Source organism: Poromitra crassiceps (assembly GCF_964638095.1).
Source record: "Poromitra crassiceps genome assembly, chromosome: 21".
NCBI classification, from domain to species: Eukaryota; Metazoa; Chordata; class Actinopteri; order Beryciformes; family Melamphaidae; genus Poromitra; species Poromitra crassiceps.
The window spans coordinates 1,502,973-1,523,044 of NC_139638.1; the positions used below are offsets into that span (position 1 = coordinate 1,502,973).

The following is a 20,072-nucleotide window of genomic DNA, read 5'->3' on the forward strand; positions in this document are numbered from 1 at the left end:
TTTGGATAAAAGCGTCTGCCAAATGACGTAATGTAAATGTAAATGTAAATAAACGGAGCTTCACACAGAAGGCTTTCAGGTCTGCATACAGTTGAGACACAAGCTGATCTTTGCCTTGCATGCTCTTGTTCAGTGTGTTTAGCTGGCTTGTCAGATCAACTAAAAAAGCCAGGTCTGCCAACCATAAAGGGTCACTCAGTTCATGAAGAGGTCAGTCTTTCTCTTTCAAAAACTGGTCAATTTCACATCTCAGGGAAAAAAAACGCTGAAGCACGTGAGCCACGACTGAGCCAGCGCACATCAGAGTGGTAAATGACATCTCCGTATTCAGCATCAACATCAGACAGGAAGGCCTGGAATTGTCTGTGATTGAGTGCTCGTGCTCAAATTAGGTTGACAGTTTTCACCACAATATTCATCACATCACCAAGCTGGACTGCCTTGGCACAAAGTGCCTCTTGGTGGATAATACAGTGCATTTTAACAGCCTCACCTCCACTGTCATTAACCTTCCTGCACAGCATAGAAGCCATTCCATTCCGCTCGCCTGTCATTGCTGGAGCGCCATCCGTTGTAACGCCACACAGCTTGTCCCAGGGCAGTTTTATGTTGTCAATTGCAGCGGATACAGCTTCAAAAATGTCTTTACCCTTAGACTGCAAAGCTCAAGCAGCTCCTCTGTGATACAACTCCCCGCAAAAAAATTAACAGCTGGGCTGTGTCCGTTGCGTCTGTGTCACACGCAATTGAGTAAAACTCACATGCACTCGCTTTGTCTGATACTTGTTCTTTATTCAACTCGGCGGGCAATTGTCTTTCTGGACATCCTGACGTTGTTTAATTCTTGCGTTTTCTCTGGGCAAATGATCCCGGCTACTTTAGCGAGGCACTCCATAATAAACTCACCATCCGAGAAGGGTTTTCCATGCCTGGCGATTAGCTGAGCTACCTCGTAGCTAGCCGCTGTGGCATTTTCTTGTACTTTGTTGGCACGCAAAAACTGCTGTTGTTGAGCTAATAGACTGGCTGCCAGCTGTTTCACTTTCTGCTCCCGCTCCGTGCCTGTGTACGAGGTGTAGGACTGGTGCTTCGTTTCATGGTGTCTTCGCACATTATAATCCTTCATCACCGCAACAGATTCCTTGCAAATCAAACAAACACATTTCCCCTTGACTTCAGTGAAAAAGTATTCATTTTCCCACCGTGTCTGAAATTGTCTGCACTCGTTTGCCATCTTCCTTCTTTTTACTTTTGGTTCAGCCATGTTTACGCAACGTGAAGACGCCAACGTGAACTTGCTGCTTTGTAATTGTCCCCCCTCCCTCGTCCCTCCCCACCCCTCCCCTCTGTAGGCTAGGTGTTTAAAGCTGCAGTGACATCTACTGTTGAAACTGCAGCGATGTTGTTGAAACGGTAGAATGTAGGCTACATGGGCGGCGGGCCATATTCCATTCTGTTTTTAGAATTCACGGCGGGCCACTTAAAACCGGGCAAAGGGCCGCAGTTGGCCCGGGGGCCGTAGTTTGGCCATCCCTGGATTAGAGAGATAGTGATTGTGTTTATGCCAAGCCCGACCTTCGGTTCTGAAAAATGAGGCCAACATGGAAGGGGTTCCTCTGCCTTTCCGACATGCTGCCACTCCGAACGTTAACTTCCATTATTCGGACTGGCGGTCGTTCACCTTAGAAGCCGCAATGCCGACCTTAGGTTTAGGCGTGGGGGTGGGAGAGGTTAGGTTTTGGGTTAGGGTCTGGGGGAGGTTAGGTTTAGGCATGGGGGGAGGTTAGGTTTGGCGTGGTGGCTGGGAGAGGTTAGTGAAAAACGGGGAATATAGACCCCCTTTCTGAGTGCCGATATTTCGGAGTGGCAGAACGTCGGAGTGGCAGCACGTCGGAGTGGCAGCATGTAACCAACATGGAAGTACCAAAAACTGCAGTTCCTTGAACTGTAGCTTGAGGCAGCTGCTAAAGGGAGTCATTCCCCATTCTCCCCTATTCAAATCAACATGTTTACAGCCGGGTTCCAAAAATGGTTTTGGTCTCTATAACTCATTTCACCGTTGACTGTACTGGCTGATAAACTCACTCGTTTATATGGTTGCAAAAATGGGTGACAGAGTGGGTGGGTGGCTGCAGAGCACACACAGCTATCAAGTGGGACATATCATGTATAGCAGGGTTCAAATGGAACAATGGAATATTTGCAGAGAGAGCAATGAAAAGGGGAGTTTGACGCTGCCTGTGGTGCAGTACCTCCTCCAAGGGAGAGAGGGCGCTTTGCTGCTGCTGCTCCAGGCCTTTGATCTTCTGGAGCAGACAGCATCTCTCCAGACGCAGCCGTGGGATCTCCTCAAACACTTCCTCATCCTCCGGCCTACAAACACAGGAAATGTGAATACTTATAGAGAGCCAAAGTCATGCCCTCTTCCGGGTTGGGCACACTGTACAACCCAATAGGTTTCATTCGGACCAAAAGTCAAAAATAAACTAGAACGACCGCAACGCGGACTTATGCCTCCGCCATGAGTTCATTCTGGAGTCCAAATCACCATTTGAGGCAAATTGGAAGAGATTCCGTCAAGGCGCTCCGGTGATGTTGCGTTACAGAGCTTGGAAATTGGGTGTGTGAGAGGTCACAGTGACCTTGAACTTTGACCACCAAAATGTAATCAGTTCATCCTTGAGTCCAAGTCGATGTTTGAGACAAGTTTGATTAAATTCCGTCAAGGCATTCCTGAGATATCGCGTTAACAAGCTTGAAAATGGCGCTCGAGAGCTCACCTTGACCTTTGACCTTTGACCACCAAAATCTAATCAGATCATCCTTGAGTCTAAGGCGATGTTTGAGGCAAATTTAATGAAATTCCGTCAAGGCATTCGTGAGATATCGCGTTAACAAGCTGGAAATGGCGTTTGAGAGGTCACAGTGACCTTGACCTTTGACTTTTGACCACCAAAATGTAATCAGTTCATCCTTGAGTCCAAGTCGATGTTTGAGACAAGTTTGATTAAATTCCGTCAAGGCATTCCTGAGATATCGCGTTAACAAGCTTGAAAATGGCGTTCAAGAGGTCACAGTGACCTTGACCTTTGACCACCAAAATCTAATCAGTTCATCCTTGAGTCCAAGTCGATGTTTGAGACAAGTTTGATTAAATTCCGTCAAGGCATTCCTGAGATATCGCGTTAACAAGCTTGAAAATGCCGTTCGAGAGGTCACAGTGACCTTGACCTTTGACCTTTGACCACCAAAATCTAATCAGATCATCCTTGAGCCTAAGTGAATGTTTAAGGCGAATCTGATGAAATTCCGTCCAAGCGTTCCTCAGATATCGCGTTAACAAGCTTGAAAATGGCGTTCGAGAGGTCACAGTGACCTTGACCTTTGACCACCAAAATCTAATCAGATCATCCTTGAGCCTAAGTGAATGTTTAAGGCGAATCTGATGAAATTCCGTCCAAGCGTTCCTCAGATATCGCGTTAACAAGCTTGAAAATGGCGTTCGAGAGGTCACAGTGACCTTGACCTTTGACCTTTGACCACCAAAATCTAATCAGATCATCCTTGAGCCTAAGTGAATGTTTAAGGCGAATCTGATGAAATTCCGTCTAAGCGTTCCTCAGATATCGCGTTAACAAGCTTGAAAATGGCGTTCGAGAGGTCACAGTGACCTTGACCTTTGACCACCAAAATCTAATCAGATCATCCTTGAGCCTAAGTGAATGTTTAAGGCGAATCTGATGAAATTCCGTCCAAGCGTTCCTCAGATATCGCGTTAACAAGCTTGAAAATGGCGTTCGAGAGGTCACAGTGACCTTGACCTTTGACCTTTGACCACCAAAATCTAATCAGATCATCCTTGAGCCTAAGTGAATGTTTAAGGCGAATCTGATGAAATTCCGTCTAAGCGTTCCTCAGATATCGCGTTAACAAGCTTGAAAATGGCGTTCGAGAGGTCACAGTGATCTTGACCTTTGACCTTTGACCACCAAAATCTAATCAGATCATCCTTGAGCCTAAGTGAATGTTTAAGGCGAATCTGATGAAATTCCGTCCAGGCGTTCCTCAGATATCGCGTTAACAAACATCGTACGGACGTACGGACAGCCGTACGTACGTACGTACGGACGGACAACCCGGATCCATAATGCCTCCGGCCTGGCTATCGCCGGCGGAGGCATAAAAACGGAACCGGGTGGCGAGTGAAATATTCTATGGCAGTGATACTCAACTTGCGGCCCGGGGGCCAGATACGGCCCGCAATAGGGTGCAGAGTGGCCCCCCGACCATTTTCTAATTGACAATAAAAACTAACATGAAATAAAGTTTGACTGAGCTCCAGCTAAATCAGGGGTGGGCAATTATTTTTCATGGGGGGCCACATGAGAAATCCAGATTGTTGCCGGGGGCCGAACAAATATTGTCATGCCGTAACCCATGGATGGGTAACTTTGATGATAGAGAGGGCCACAAAAAATGTCCTCGCTACCAGGTTTTGCTGAGGGCCGAACGGCGCCAGCGTGAAAAATTTGGTGCATTTGAAGCCACGTTTAGAGGAATAACTCATTTTAAATTAACAGTTGTGATGTCATTATTCAGTCTTAACCACCAATATTTCATCCTTTTCTCACTCACTCCTATGTCACCGCCTGCTCTCAGGGCTTGAAATTAACTTTTTTGACCACCAAAGGTCAAGATTTAGCTAAATATTTTTATATGGATAAATAACTTGACTAAAAAAAGAAAGAATTGCCACATATTTAATGATCTGCCTGCAACTATTTTGTCTGGACGACAAGAAAACTTTAAAGTCATTTTTCTCAGCTCTGCACTCTGAGTTACTGGCTTTCTCCTTTGTAGGGCAGAATAAATAATAATAGGCGTTTCTCTCCCAAGACTCGATACAAATTAAACAATTATAAGCGTTTGTCAGGCAGACACACCTGAACTCGTCGCCATCTTCCCATCCAACCGTGTCTGGAACTGTGCGCATGTGCACAAAGCGACGTCACCAACGTGGGTGCGTTCACACACATCAACAACAGAACACATTCAATTACAGCACACAAAACGAGGAAAATGGCGGTGTTTTGGTTAAATTCATACGTGAACCAGATTAATCTGTTACATTAGCAAACACAAGCACCTTGTAATGTTGAATGTCGATGTATTTTTTCCCTTAAATTCCTTTATTTTCCTGTGTCTGAGCCTGTTTGTCTTGTTCCTATATTGTTCTATATATATTTTTAAATAAAATGTAAAAAAAAGTGTTAAAATAAATAATAAATAAACTATACTGAAAGGAGGATTCCCACAGCAGGTTTTGACCCCTGGTCCCAGAAAACAGATGACTGCAAATGACCACAGTCACACAGATAAACCCACAGACCTACCTGTCTGGTGTTGGATTGTTTCTGATTGGCTGTTGAATGAAGTAATTACTTTAAAATTAAGGTCAGAAGCGGCATCCCGGTGGCTCACTGGGTTGAATGTGTACCATGTAAGCTCAGTCCTTCACGGTGACCCGGGTTCAAATGTGCCCTGTGGTCATTTGTTGCATGTTCTCTCTCTCCCACACCTCTGTCTTTCTCTCACTATACGTCTGTCAATAAAGCATAAAATGCCTGAAAAAAAAATCTAAAATTTAAAAAAGCATAAAGCAAAATCACATATCTTCATGTAAAAAAAAACAATAACACATTTTCTTTAACCATTAAAGGTTTGCAGAGTGAACATTTATTTATTAAGGTATAATAGGCAAAAACATATCAGTGTCTTGAATTACTAAATTGTAGAACATGCTGCATACTTTTACACTCCATGTTTGAAGGTTAAAGCTTGCATAATATGAATAGAATAAGTATTTGTATTTGCCAAGTTATAAAGTGCAAAAGAGTGAGATTATAGCAGCAGAGGTGTAATAACGAAGTACACTAAAACCAGTGTTTATTTATATAAAACAAAACAATTATATGAATTTGTTTGTATCAGTGTAGAAATAAGCTTTGATTTGTGAGCAGGAAGTGCCACACAAATTGCTCTTAATCTAGACACTCTTAAATGTCATCATTCTGCACATTGACCCTGTATGTTTTGGGAACCCACCAAATCTAAATGAATATGGTGAAATGTTGCATCTAACCCTTTGGTATAAATCCAACAATGTCATTATACATGTTAATACCACTAAACTGCACTAGGGTGTAAATGTATCCAATGTTGTTTAAAGCATCATATTATGGAATACGATTTTAACATTGAACATGAATAAGTGTCATCAAGCAAAGTATAAGATAATTTTTTAAGATTTAAGAGTATTATATACATATATAAAATATTTGGCAGATCTTGGTGGCGAAATACCTCAAAAGTAACAAAGACTTCAAAGTTCAACTAATTTTAACAGGTACGGTAAGCAGCAATAATAGATTATATTTTGAAACTAACCCTCCCTCTTCACCTAACCTGCCTGTTCCTACACCTGTTGTACATTATTCCTTCCAGAAGATTCTGTTGTGATTAATAGCCCAAATAAGCCTGTTGTGCATCGTCCTCTTGGCTGGGTATCTCTGGTAGATGGGCAACAGAAGCAGTTTATGACAGGTGAGGGATTCTGGGAAATGGAGTTCAGTGGAGTTGGCGAGGACAGCGACTCTCATCTGGATCGTGTCCATGCCCAGGATGGGCACTCGGTCACAACCTGTGAGGAACACTGATCACAAGCAATAGGAAGACATCATGTTAAATAGGAACATCTTAAAGCTAAGGCCAGCTCACCCTAAAATCCAAAATACATATTTGTCCTCTCACCTGGAGTGCTATTTATCCATCTACATTATTTTGTGTTAGTTGCCTGAGTTTTAGAGATATCGGCCCTAGAGATGTTTGCCTTTTCTCCAATATAATGGAACTAGATGGCACTCGGCTTGTGGTACACAAAATGGGAAAAACATACATTTGAAAAACTCTTTACAGAAATCATGACCTGGTTATTCAAGATAATCCACAAACCTTGTTGTGAGCAGTTTCAACTATTTTCTTTAGGTCCGAACTACACCCACTGGCTAATTCCTACATGGAACTGCAGCTAGTAGCAGCTGTGGGAGTAGTTTAGTTGAAAGAAAATAGTTCCTACATGAAGCTGCTCATAACAAGGTCTGTGGATTATCTTGAGTAACTGGGCCATTATTTCTGGAAAGATACATTGGCTGAGTTTCCCAACAAAGAAGCTTCTTAAGAGTTAAGAAGCTTCTTAAGGCGTTAAGAAGCTTCTTAAGGAGTTAAGAAGGCTCCAAAGAAGTGTTTCCCAAACGCCTTCTTAACAGAAGAGAAAAATAAAAAAAATAGAAGGCTCTTAAGAAGCATCTTAACTGGAGCTGTCCACCATCTCGATGTGAGAGGTCCTCTGCGGCCCACTTGATGGCACTCTGAGCCCACCAGTGGGCCACGACACAGTGGTTGAGAAACACTGTTGTAGAATAACCTAATCATGGTCATGTTAAACTTTATTAAACATTATTTATTTCAGACATGGACTGCAGTTCAAATTGCTTTATATACACAGCATACAACAAAACAGAGAAACACTACAGAATTTAAACAACCTTGGGTTCTGTGAAAGGTGCTATATAAATCCACAACATTATAAAAGGAATCCATTCTGATTAGAGGAATATAGCCTACGGTAAAACATTTAAAACACAAGTAACCATACATAGAGGGGAGATTTTCAAGTGTTCCCCAATTTTAAACACTAAAGGGTGCATGAAAGAAAGGAAAAAGGGAAAAACACAAGAGGAACAGTGGACACAAGTATCTCCTTTTGCCTGATGCGGCTGGATCTGCCAGTGTTTTGTCGTTAAGAAGGTGTTAAGAATGCACCAGACCCTTCTTACAAAACCTTCTTAACTCATTCACCGCCAAAGACTGAATTGACTGAATATCAGCAATGGCCTTCCCCGCCAAGGACGTGTTTGACGTGTTTTTGTTTTTATTGGTGCAGCGCCTGCAGCAAACACTTGCCCAGCCTGTGACACAGACACAGGTCCCTGCCTTCAAAGGGTAGCCGACAGCACGCGATCAAACACATACCGCAGCTGTTGTTTTGAAATTGAGCAAGAGGAAAAGCAGAGAACGGGTAACGCTTCCTTGTGCAGACAGGAGAAACGCCATTGAAACGCCCTCGGCGCGCTGCACGAGCTGGAGTCGCCTTCCTCTGTGCCAGCCAGGAGAAAACGGGAGAAAGTAATCAAGAGATGTGTTTGATCATCGGAGGAATGAGGAAATGATCGATCAGTTTGCGAGGGCGGTGAGGACGTGTTGAATAGCCGAGGGGAAAACGGGAACGATCAAATAGCAGAGTTGATATGACAGGGAGACATGGACGAGGACGGGTGTACCAGAACAAATCAAAAATAAACACAGGAACAGCTAGGCAGCAGCGGGCAGAAGGCACTCACAGCAGCCCGCTGTCCTTCTCAAGAGCTCTTCAGTTGGTTCATGAAATCGCTGGGCTGCGTGCCCTCCAGTGTTGCTCCTGGCCAATCCCAGCGCCACAGGGCGTGGTTATTGCTTATCCTATGTTGGGTTAGAAATCTAAAAGGGGGATCGTGTGTGTGTGTGTGTGTGTGTGTGTGTGTGTGTGTGTGTGTGTGTGTGTGTGTGTCTGTCTGTCTGTCTGTCTGTCGGTGTGTCTGTCTGTCTTTCTGTCTGTCTGTCTGCACACTCACACCGAGTAAACTGTATTGTTGAATGTAAAAAAAAAGCACTTCATGTGTATATATATATATATATATTTTTTTTTTGTCATTTGTGTCCTAACGAATAATATTTACATGTCTGATGTCAATACAGTTCAAAATAAAAGAATTGAGAGTTATGCCTGAGATTGTGCCCTTTTACAAAAATGCTTTTTTCTCCCTTTTCTCTTCCCAGACAGGCTTTTTTGGTGAACATGGGGTGTATAAAAAGGGTTATAAGTAGAGTACAGAACATGCTAAAAGCTAACTTTCTTTTTGGGGGTGAAAGTAGAGACTTAGATCTTCATTTCGAGGTATTGGACATCACTGTAGTCCTAGTACAGAATTTACTGTGGGTCTTGAAAGATGACCAAACATTATGGAAATACTTGGCCTGTGCCAAAAATGCCAGTCAGATATTGGCAGTGAATGAGTTAACGAAAGATCATCTTAGCGCTAAGAAGCTTTTGGGAAACGCAGCCTTCTTAACGGAAGATAATTGGAAGATAATTTTAGGCTAAGAAGCAATCGGGAAACGCGTTGGCTTTGTTGGCTTCTTATGGGAGCCTTAAGAAGGGTCAAAGAAGCTTCTTAGCGCTAAGAAGCTTTTGGGAAACGCATGCCTTCGTAAAGAAGCAATTGGGAAACGCGTTTGCTTCTTAAGGGGGCCTTAAGAAGGGTTAAATTAGCTTCTTAGCGCAAAGAAGCTTTTGGGAAACCCAGCCATTGCTGTTGAGTTTTTCAAATGTATGTTTTTGCCATTTTGAGTACCACAAGTTGAGTGCCATCCAGTTCCATTGTATTGGAGAGAAGGCAGACATCACTAGGACCGATATCTCCAAAACTCAGGCAACTAACACAGAAGGATGTAGATGGAAAAATATGTAATTTGGATTTTAGGGTGAGCTGTTCCTTTAAATATTAAAGCAAAGATGTGTGGTTAACAAGAAAAAAAATCATTTTCTTCTGAGCCTGTTTCTTTGAACATTTGAGCACCTCTCTCATACATCTTTAAGCAGTGCAGCCGCTTCTATAAGTGACATGTGTGTCCAGCCGTTATAGACGAGAGTGAGCACGGGATTTGAGCACAATGAGCAGTGAGCAGAGACGTGCGCATGAGATTTAGCCTAGAGTTAATATCTGAGTTTAAAGCTCAAATCACAGACATTTTAAAGAACGAGATGGGTCAATGTAAATGTTTTATTGTATCTTAATCTATCTGACCTTCTCTCCTCAACGACCTCACCTCCCCCATCTTTCTTACTTTACCTTTTATCCCACTCTCCTATCCCTCATCTCTTTTAATCGTGTCTCCTTAATCTATCTAGTACCGCGTTGCCTTTAATATTCGTGTCTGTATTTGTGCTTTGCTTATCTGTTGTTGTGTTGTTGTTGTTGTTGTTGTTGTTGTCATCGTCGTTGTTGTTATGTTGTTGTTGTTGTTGTGTTGTTGTTATGTTGTTGTTGTTGTTGTTGGTGCTGTTGTTGTTTTTAAATGCTGCCATTTTGGCCAGGTCTTGCTCGTAAAAGAGATCTTTGATCTCAAGTGACTACCTGGTAAAATAAAGGTAAAAAAAAAAAAATAGAGCCCCTCCCTCCTGGCTGTATGCCTAGGCCCCTCCCCATTGGCATCCACTTACTTGTTCAACCAAACTTTACAATGTGCATTTTTATATGAATGAAGAATGAATGAAGTATCCGGCACAGTCAAAACACAAATATCACGACATCATTTTTGCTAAGCATTTAAGGTTTTGGGAGGAAGTGGGAGTCACCAGTGCTTCAGCTCATCACCCATCCCATGGTTCATCTTGATTAAGTGCATTTGAATGATAATTGTGTAGCATTATACAGAGGAAAGCTTTCTTCCGGTCTGCTGTCAGTTCATCAAACACCTCCCAGAAGGTAACAATGTTGGGATGGTTGGCGTGGTATTCTCCCACATATGCCGTGTTCTAGATCGAATCACAGGAGAAACTTTTCTGGCATACAATATTATGGTTGTTGATGTCCCATTCATCAATATCCATGTCTACATGAGTAGCCTAAACACAATATTCTGAATATGTGAAATGATTACATTCCTGATTCTTATCAAAGAGATTCAAAATTCAAAAACACTTGCAAACCTTCTTAAACATTTCCCAGTCATAGTTTTCTTGGCCCACCATCACTCCTCGCAGCTCCTCTGGCTGGAAGAACTCCACCACATCGATGTCACACACCTTGAAGAAGCCTCTCCTGAACTCCTCAAACATCTTCTCCACTGACGTGTTGAAAGCGTAGTTGACATAGGCGTCAACAAAATCTTTCCTATTGAGAGAAAGATTGAGTCAGAAGTTCATAACTATAAAAGTAGTTTCAGCCAAGTAATGCATAGATGATGGATCCAGACCTCACACTTTCTCTGTCCTGGGAGGTGAGAGCTCAGAGTCACACCCTTTATAATCATGTAAATGTTCATAATTATTAGGATTTCCACCCATCCACTGCGACACTTCTCATATGCTCAACCAGGCCGCCAACCTCTCTACCCCTCCCCTCAGTCCCCCTCCTGACAGCTTCAACCCACCTCTCCCCCCCCTCAGAATCAGAATCACTTTTATTGCCACAGTATGCAAGTTACATACGAGGAATTTGTCTTAGGAATTTGTCTTATTTGTCTCCGACACCTCTCTGCATTCAGGAGACGTCAACAGCAGTCTCTCAGTAGCCAGCTTGCTGACGTGTGACGTTGGGTCTGCCCTCGTGAGACTACATCAACAGGCTCTTCAAAAGGCAGAAGTCACGAAAGCCAGCTGGCCCTGACTCTGTCTCACCCTCTCACGCACTAAAGCAGTGGTCCCCAACTACGGGGCCGCGGACCGGTACCGGGCCGCAACGCATTTGGTACCGGGCCGCGAGCCGGTCAATTTATTATTATTATTTTTTAATAAACATAGGCTATAATATTATAGGCTGTGTGTGATAGTTGAATGATTTCAGTATTTACATGTTATTCCAAGTCCTCACACAGTGACAGTAACCTGGATTATTGCACAATCACCACTCTTTTCCATAGAGACAAGAGAAAATAGTTTGTACCAGACATTATGCAATGTCACATCTGTGTATAACTCCAAAATGGTATTACTGTGGCAGTACCTGGGATGTTTCTACGTATAAAGATACATTTGTCCTCTTCAAACATGATACTGTAACACGATTATAATATACAATGTTTCTCGTAGGTTTGCTGCTCGTGTGTGTGTGTGTGTATGGATGGGGGAATTCTTCGTTTTCCCACCAAATCGAATCAGTTCATCCTTTAGTCCAAGTGGAGGCCTGAGCCAAATTTGAAGAAATTCCGTCAATGTGTTCCTGAGATCTCGCATTAACGAGCATGAAACAGGGCAGCCATGACGTCACAGAGACCATGAACTTTGACCATCGACCACCAAAGTTTAATCAGTTCATCATCCAAGTAGATGTTTGAGCCAAATTTGAAGAAATTCCCTCTAGATGTTCCTGATATATCCTGTTAATGAGCATCGGACGGATGTGTACGTACAACCCAGAAATATAATGTCTCCAGCCACGGCTGTCACCGTCATAAAAAATACAGGCAAAAAATTACTTACTTAGCCCACTAAATTATTGTATACACATTTTGATTCAGTGTTCGCTGGACCCCCCACCCATATGTCTACAAACACTCTTTGGACTGGCTTTTCTTTCTTTAATTGCAACCCCTGGTCTTACCCTGACCCTGACAGGAAACCAGGCGAGGGTCAGGCTCTCGTTGTACATGAACATCTTAGACTCAGGAGCCATCAGCTCATCAAACAGATGGAGGAAAAAGTTGGTTCTGTTGATGTTGGTCACCTTCATGTCCTCCACAAACTGCACCTGGGGAACATAGGTGCAAGTTGGACCAGTGTTTAGAAATCAAACCTATTTTCTCATTAGTAGTTTCCTGGTGTCATGTTTGCATATCATCAGTATTCTGCAGTTATCTCCAATTTGACATTTTATTACCTCCCCCAAAAGGTGCTTAACACAAAACTTTGTAGACAAGTAGGTCATGAGCCAACTACGAACTGATTACCTTTCCACACCCACTGACCAAAATGGGGCGTGGTAATGGACGTAGCCAACCACAAAAAGGCGCCTAAGTTCCAAATGGATTCACGTAAGACCATGAAACTTCATTTCCGTCTGGCTTGAAGCTTTCTCCCAGTGTTTGCAGTGGGCGGAAGTTGGGCGGGTGTACTTTCCTTGACAGACAACTCCTTCAGCCAATCAGCGTTGAATCCAGTCAAACGCAAATCCAATCGGGAGAACGGCAAAAACACATTTTCCGCCGAGAAACTCCGCTGTTGCATACTCCTGTACTTGTTTAATTGTTGTTATTGGTCTATTTCTGCAATAACTGCACTTCATGGCTGTTTAAAATCGACAAACATTGACATTACTCCTCGAGGCAGACAGGCAAGGAGGCGGCCATTATTGTTTTGCTAGTGCAGTGCTGCGTTCCTGATTGGCCAACTTGCGCTGTCAATCACAGGGCACGGAGCGCAGTATATATTTAGATATCTATATCTATATATCTATATCTATATATATCTCTCAGTGGTGGCTGGTGAGCTTTGAAATAGGCGTTCTTTTTTTTCTCTTTTGCAGTTTGAAGACAGATTTAGAGGAATATCTCATTTTAAATTAGCATTAGAATTACTCCACTTTTCTTTTTTTTATATATATTTTATTTGCAGTTTTAACAACATACAAACAAAACAAAACAAACAAGCTCAGACACAGCTGGAAAACAAAGCAAAGCATACTATTGACAATTCTAATATGGTGCTACCACCCATATAAGGGTGCTTAAATGCTTATAAAAGCATATGGGGTCCCATACAAGGGGCCAAGACAAACCAGCTGAGCAAGTCACCTACCGCCCCTAACCTCATCAAGACAAGGTAGGCCAGAAACGGGTCCCAAATATATCACTCCTATACCCTAATGTAATCTCAATAGCAGCACCAGTCTCCTTCAAGGAAACAAGGCCAGGTCGAAACCTGGCATACGGCCGGTGCATGGGATCGTCACCCATGTATACCCATGAGGTCCTTGCCAATCACCAGCTTTAGCTGTGGTGGGGAATTCCTGTCCGTGTTGGAAATTAACTTTTGCGTCCGCCAGCCAAAGAGGCTGGCCGATTTGAAATTGTACCAGCCATACACATTTGTTTCCCAGGCAGGCATATTTTGTAATCCCACTTTTGTGTATAACTAACATTTGTGTAATGGTTGTCTTGATTTGGGAAAAAAGTAGAAACACATTTTAACAATCAACAGAACACATATAAGCCGTCGTCTGATTTTCATGCAGGATATTATGGATTTTTTTAAACAATACGATAACCCATAAATATCTGCTTCGATACTCGATATAGATACGATACTCGATACCTAATGGATAAGAAACAGAATGTCCACAAGGTTGATCACATTCACAAATTCAAGGTTTAGTAACACCCTTAACAGTCACTGTGGGATTGAGGGACACCTTTTGAAATGTGTCTCTCTGGTGTTAGAAGACCACCATATTAACTGAATGTTTCTGTATTAGAAGAATAACTAACTGAATGTTTCTGTGTTAGAAGAATAACGCCATATTAACTGAATGTCTCTCTGTGATAGAACAACGCCATAATGTAGGCCAGTGGTTCCCAAATGGTGTGCCAAGGCACACAGGTGTGCCTTGGGATTTTGCATTATTGCAATTGCAAATATAGCCTAAAACTATACAAAAAGTGGGTGTGTTGCTGCTTTGATGTAGTAATTTTGCAAAGTTTCAAATTAATTCCTAGAGTAATCTATTTTGTCAAATTGTATTTGACATTAGTAAATAAAAAAAACATTTAGAGTGAGGGTGTTCCTCACAAGAAGAGCGGGTAAGGACAGTCGTAGGAGGCTGTTCACTGCTGCTGTAACCTCTTTCAAAAACCAGGTCATATGCAGGTTGATTTCTTCTCACTTTTTTATATTTTATTATTTTATTTTATTTTATTTATTTTACTATTTTTATTATTTTTATTTTATTTTATTCTCTTAGCTCTTTTTTATTCCTACTCCTTGTTCTTATATTGAGTTCTGGTTTTATGTAGTTGAGTACCCCATTGCTCTTGAGGAGAGGTCTGTACCTCCAAAAATTGTATTTATTTTATCTTCTATTCTTTTACATTATCATATGGGAAATTGCAATGAAGGTTGTGCAATAAACCCACGATGACTTGTGCAATAGGCTTAGAAGTCATTAGGATGAAGTGTTAAACCAATTGAACTGTAGCGAAGCTTGTGTGCTCGCTGGGGGCAAAGCTTTGGGGCTTGCCTCGTGAAGTGTGCTGGATCGTGTATGAAGGCTCACGGGCTGTGATCGATCAGAATCACGGAGATGGAGATAGGGGCCGACTGGTCGGTCCTGGGACGCGGTTGAAATACCACTGGGATGACTGGGTGTAAGGCAATCGGTCACCAGGGCCTGGCCGGTTGGAAGATGGCCAGGATTCAGTTCGGGTCCGGATTTAGTTGTGCTAATGGTTGACATTATTAGGGTGTAGGAAGTCGAAGGAATCTCGAAGGAATCAAGCAGGAACCTCTCGGATGTGGGTGTAGCGTCACGGAACACTGTGTTTATATGGTCGCGTTCCGGTGTATGACATCACGTCATTGGTGATGTCACAACGTTCGAGGGAACTATGACATCATCTGTGCTATGTCTGACATCGCCGATGACCTCACAGGTGAACTCTATGCTATGACATCATTGTCATCGTTGATGATGTCATCATCATTACGTCCTGGCGCGCCGGCTGGTAGGCATCGACTGCCCCAAGAACAGGCCTGACGGTGGGCCATTATGGACCGTTTCTACAGCCGCTCCCAGATTCCTGTGGGGAATCTGTATTCTTCCAGAAATGGCCGGAATGGCCCTCCAGTCCCACCTGGTATAGGCAGGGCTTGGTTGATTATTCTGGGAGTGAGGGGGGCTGTGGTCCGCCTGGCCACCAGCCGGGTGTAGGCACGGGTCCGCGCGCCGTTGTCCAGTCCCGTACATCACAAGAGCCAAGATTTAGTGACTGTCCTCGTTGGCCAGGATGTGTGTGGGATCCTACTGCAGTAGCGAGCTGTAATGGCCTCTGGGGGCTTGAGCTTCCAGTTGAGGAAACTCAGCGGCGAGAGGTCAGCACGGGAGCCGCTCAGGAGCCGGGGGTCTACCCAGCTACTGCGGTAGTGAGGGGCCTCTGGTTCTGGTGGCTTGAGTTTCCAGTCAAGGAACCTCAGCGGCGTAGGGTCGGTGCGGAAGCCATTTGTCTGCCCTCGTTGGAGGGAGGCCTCTGCCCCTAGTGCCTCGTTGGCCGCCCCGTGGAGCGCCGGTGTGGCATAGGTCTCTGGGCGAATTGCCGGCGAGACGATGAGGGAGACGGCCGCCCCGTGAAGCATCTGGGGCTCCTGCCTCGCCGTCCTCAAAGGCATGTCCACTTGCTCGGACTTCTTGGCCTCCCTAGAGGCCTTGGCTGGAGTTGTCTCCATGAGCCCGGGCAGGGCCAGGAGGTGAATTCTGGGAATAGGTAGTTGAGACGGCTGGTCCCGTCCTCTGGGGGGGTCCCAGCTGTCGTGTCCAGCTATCTTGTGGGAATGATTGACGCCGTCCGGCTGGCTGTGCCCTGTGCTGTTGGTCCCAACGTTCGCCGTGCCTCCCTGAGTCTGGTGTATCCTGGTGGCAGGCTTGGACGCCCCGTTGCACTCTATGGTATGCTCGGGGTCGGCGACCTTTGTCAGTGGACATGTCCTAGGTGGGAGTGTTGATGGTATTGGCACTGGAACAGTGGGTTCCGCAGTTTGGGTCGTTGGCTCTGGAGCAGTTATCTGCTCTCTAACTTGGAGGACCTCGGCCTCGATCCTAGCACAGACCTGCGCCATTACGGCTTCCATCCTTAGGATCTCTTCATGTAATGTTGCTTGCTGTGCCTTCCTCCTAGCGATAACGTGGCCAGAGGCCGGTAGGGCTCTGAACTTGATCAATAGGAGCTCCATAAGGTTCTCTTCAGCTTCATCTGCCTTAAACTCAACCCATATCTGGGCTAGATCTGCCTGGGCTAGATCTGCCTCGTGTTGTGCTACCTGAGCAAGGAATCGGTTTTCCTGGTGGCTACGGATGAGCTCCTGCCCCGATTGGATCGTCTGGTGGGAGTGTAGGGGGTCTAGCCCTTTAGTACTACTCCGAACGCTGGATATTCTGCGGTATCCAGATTCGATCTGGTGGGGGAAGGGTTGCTCCTCTGGTCGGTAAGGTGCCGTGACCAGAGCGAGCTCACCTGACTCCTGCTCCATCTCTAAGCGTCGCAAGTCCTCTGATCCGGCTCGAAGGACCAAATTGTAGCGAAGCTTGTGTGCTCGCTGGGGGCAAAGCTTTGGGGCTTGCCTCGTGAAGTGTGCTGGATCATGTATGAAGGCTCACGGGCTGTGATCGATCAGAATCACGGAGATGGAGATAGGGGCCGACTGGTCGGTCCTGGGACGCGGTTGAAATACCACTGGGATGACTGGGTGTAAGGCAATCGGTCACCAGGGCCTGGCCGGTTGGAAGATGGCCAGGATTCAGTTCGGGTCCGGATTTAGTTGTGCTAATGGTTGACATTATTAGGGTGTAGGAAGTCGAAGGAATCTCGAAGGAATCAAGCAGGAACCTCTCGGATGTGGGTGTAACGTCACGGAACACTGTGTTTATATGGTCGCGTTCCGGTGTATGACATCACGTCATTGGTGATGTCACAACGTTCGAGGGAACTATGACATCATCTGTGCTATGTCTGACATCGCTGATGACCTCACAGGTGAACTCTATGCTATGACATCATTGTCATCGTTGATGATGTCATCATCATTACGTCCTGGCGCGCCGGCTGGTAGGCATCGACTGCCCCAAGAACAGGCCTGACGGTGGGCCATTATGGACCGTTTCTACATGAACTAACCAGTGTTCGCTGTCTTTATTTTTATATTACACCGCTGGCACAATTTCCCAGTGGAAGCGCATGTTAGCAAGGGACCACACTGTATGTTCGATGTGTTTTTTTTTCTGTCTGTTGTATGTATAGTGTCAAAACATCTATGTTCTTGCGATATGTGGCTGTTGTATGGCACTATGCCCAAGACAAATCTCCCCTCTGGGACAATAAAGTTCATCTCATCTCATCATCTCGATAAGAGTAGGCTATATAGGTGTGCCTTGAGATTTTGTTGTGACATTTGGTGTGCCATGGGCACAAAAAGTTTGGAAAAAACTGATGTAGGCTCTCTCTATGTATCTCTTAATACAATATTTTTCTTTACACTCTTTACAAATTATATAGCCATGTACATTGCACTCTTCACAACAACCTGTGATATCAGTCAATGTTTGAGACAGGTCCTTTGCCTGTCCCATTGAAAATATAAACAGAATAGAAAAATATAAACTGCAGCACTGGCACAGCACACTATAGGCTATGTAAAATGGCTCAGACTGAAAAGTTATTAGTGTGTCTGTCCAGTAACACACGATAACATAGATAGTAAGGCTACATTCAGTCCAAACGCGTTTTTGGAGTTTCCAGCATCTTTCTGCAATTCATTCTCTATGTAAGGATGCGCTAGGCGTCCTCCTCTTTTAATGAACGCACTTGGTGTTAGCGCTGGTGGCGTCTGTTGTTTTTGGAGGAGCGCTGTGGGCGTTTTAAAGCAGTAGCGTAGCCAGACTCGGCTCATTGGGTGTGCCACAGAAAGCCAGGGTGTGCCAGGGGGCGGACCATACCAATTTTTTTTGGGGTCTTTTCAAACCAGATTTAGAGGAATATTTGTGTGTTGTTTGCTCCTTTTTGCACTCATTATTAGCAGGTAGAAGCAGTCAATTAAATTGTATTTTTTGGCAACATGTAAAACCACTTTGTTTAGTATCTCAAAAAAGTCTCACCTACTTTTTCCAATGAGTGTTCTAGTCGGGAAAGAACGCAAATTTGGTTGGCATGTTCGTCTACTGCAGAGAGATCTGTAGCGTCAGTGTCCTCTGGCCACAAACCTCCTGTGTGTTGTTGGCTGCGTTCCCCGCTGTTAACGTCATTGTTTCGGCTGCATCATCTTCTTCATCATCTCTGTCTGTTCTCCACTGTACACCACCAATACAGGTGCGGGAACGGGTGCACTTACAATCCGCACTTGTTGAGGGGGAGGGTGACGACGAGTCATCTTCTTCCTCTTCGTTTCTTGCCTTTGCCGAAAAAGCTTAAAAGTGAGCTTTGTTTCATGTCTTCCTGATTTGGCGCTGCTGCTGCTGCTGCTGCTGCTGCTGTGCGTGCATTTGTTTACTTTACGTGGACGACAGCTTAACTAGTTTCCCATGATGCTCCGGGGCACATAGAGCAGCGGACAGTTGGACACAGTGCATGACAGCGTTGACATGTGTTTTGCAGACAAAACAAAACACTTTTTTTACCCCATTTTTTTGGGTGCGCCAGTGGCCTGTCTGGGTGGCATTTGCACACCCTAGCGCACCCGTGGCTACGCGCATGTTTTAAAGCTGAAAAAAGTTGAACATTGAGGAAAAGCGCCCTGATCGTCTTTTTCACTCTTCCTACCTTTTCTCCTCTGGAGGGATTTTCAACCTCTGCTGCTGCGAGAATTAGCAATAATCTGGCTTTCATGTTGACAGTGAACAACATCAAATAGACACAACTAGCTGGCTACCATCCGTGTGGTCGTTGTGTTCTGATCTGTACTGCACAGGGGAAAACAAACGGAGCACAAAAAAAACGCTCCGTGCGCTGTGTTTTGTGCACAATGGAAGCGCTCTCAACATGATTTTCATAGCGTTCTGACTGAAAAAAGCGCTTTGGGTGTGAACGCCGCCTAAGAGTAACCCAGGTTATTTATTTTGTTGTGACACATTACAGATGTCACGCTTTCCCGACGGCTCCTGAACGCGTCATGTGCAGGAGGCTGGAGAGGGGCTGCAGCTGCGAGTTTGTCTGTCTGCTCTCAACTCCATGAATATCGCTTTAAACTTCACAACATCCACTAGTTCTGCACAAGCACTCGTGGGTCTCTCCTCCTTTTACCGACTCTCTCACTAATCTCACCGCTGTTTCAGATCAGATCAGAACACAACGACCACACGGATGGTAGCCAGCTAGTTACAAAAAAAGTTACAAAAAAAGCGTCTTTCTCTCCATCTTCTTCTCAGGCCTCTGTAGCTTCAACAGAAGTCCATTGACCAATGGCTGCAGCTCTCCCTCTGTGGTCCCTCTGTCCCCGG

At 44.5% G+C, this 20,072-nt stretch overlaps 1 protein-coding gene across 1 annotated transcript in view; it reads right to left on the reverse strand.

The window, feature by feature from the left end:
- Positions 1-20,072, reverse strand: part of LOC310795687 (putative E3 ubiquitin-protein ligase HERC6) — a gene marked incomplete at both ends in the record, with an annotated part of 100,829 nt that overhangs the window by 4,573 nt on the left and 76,184 nt on the right. The window contains 7 exon segments of the mRNA XM_083657756.1: positions 907-1,120; positions 2,253-2,373; positions 6,538-6,712; positions 10,591-10,693; positions 10,868-11,051; positions 11,134-11,150; positions 12,480-12,626. Of these exon segments, the coding sequence (XP_083513882.1) occupies positions 907-1,120; positions 2,253-2,373; positions 6,538-6,712; positions 10,591-10,693; positions 10,868-11,051; positions 11,134-11,150; positions 12,480-12,626 (961 nt within the window).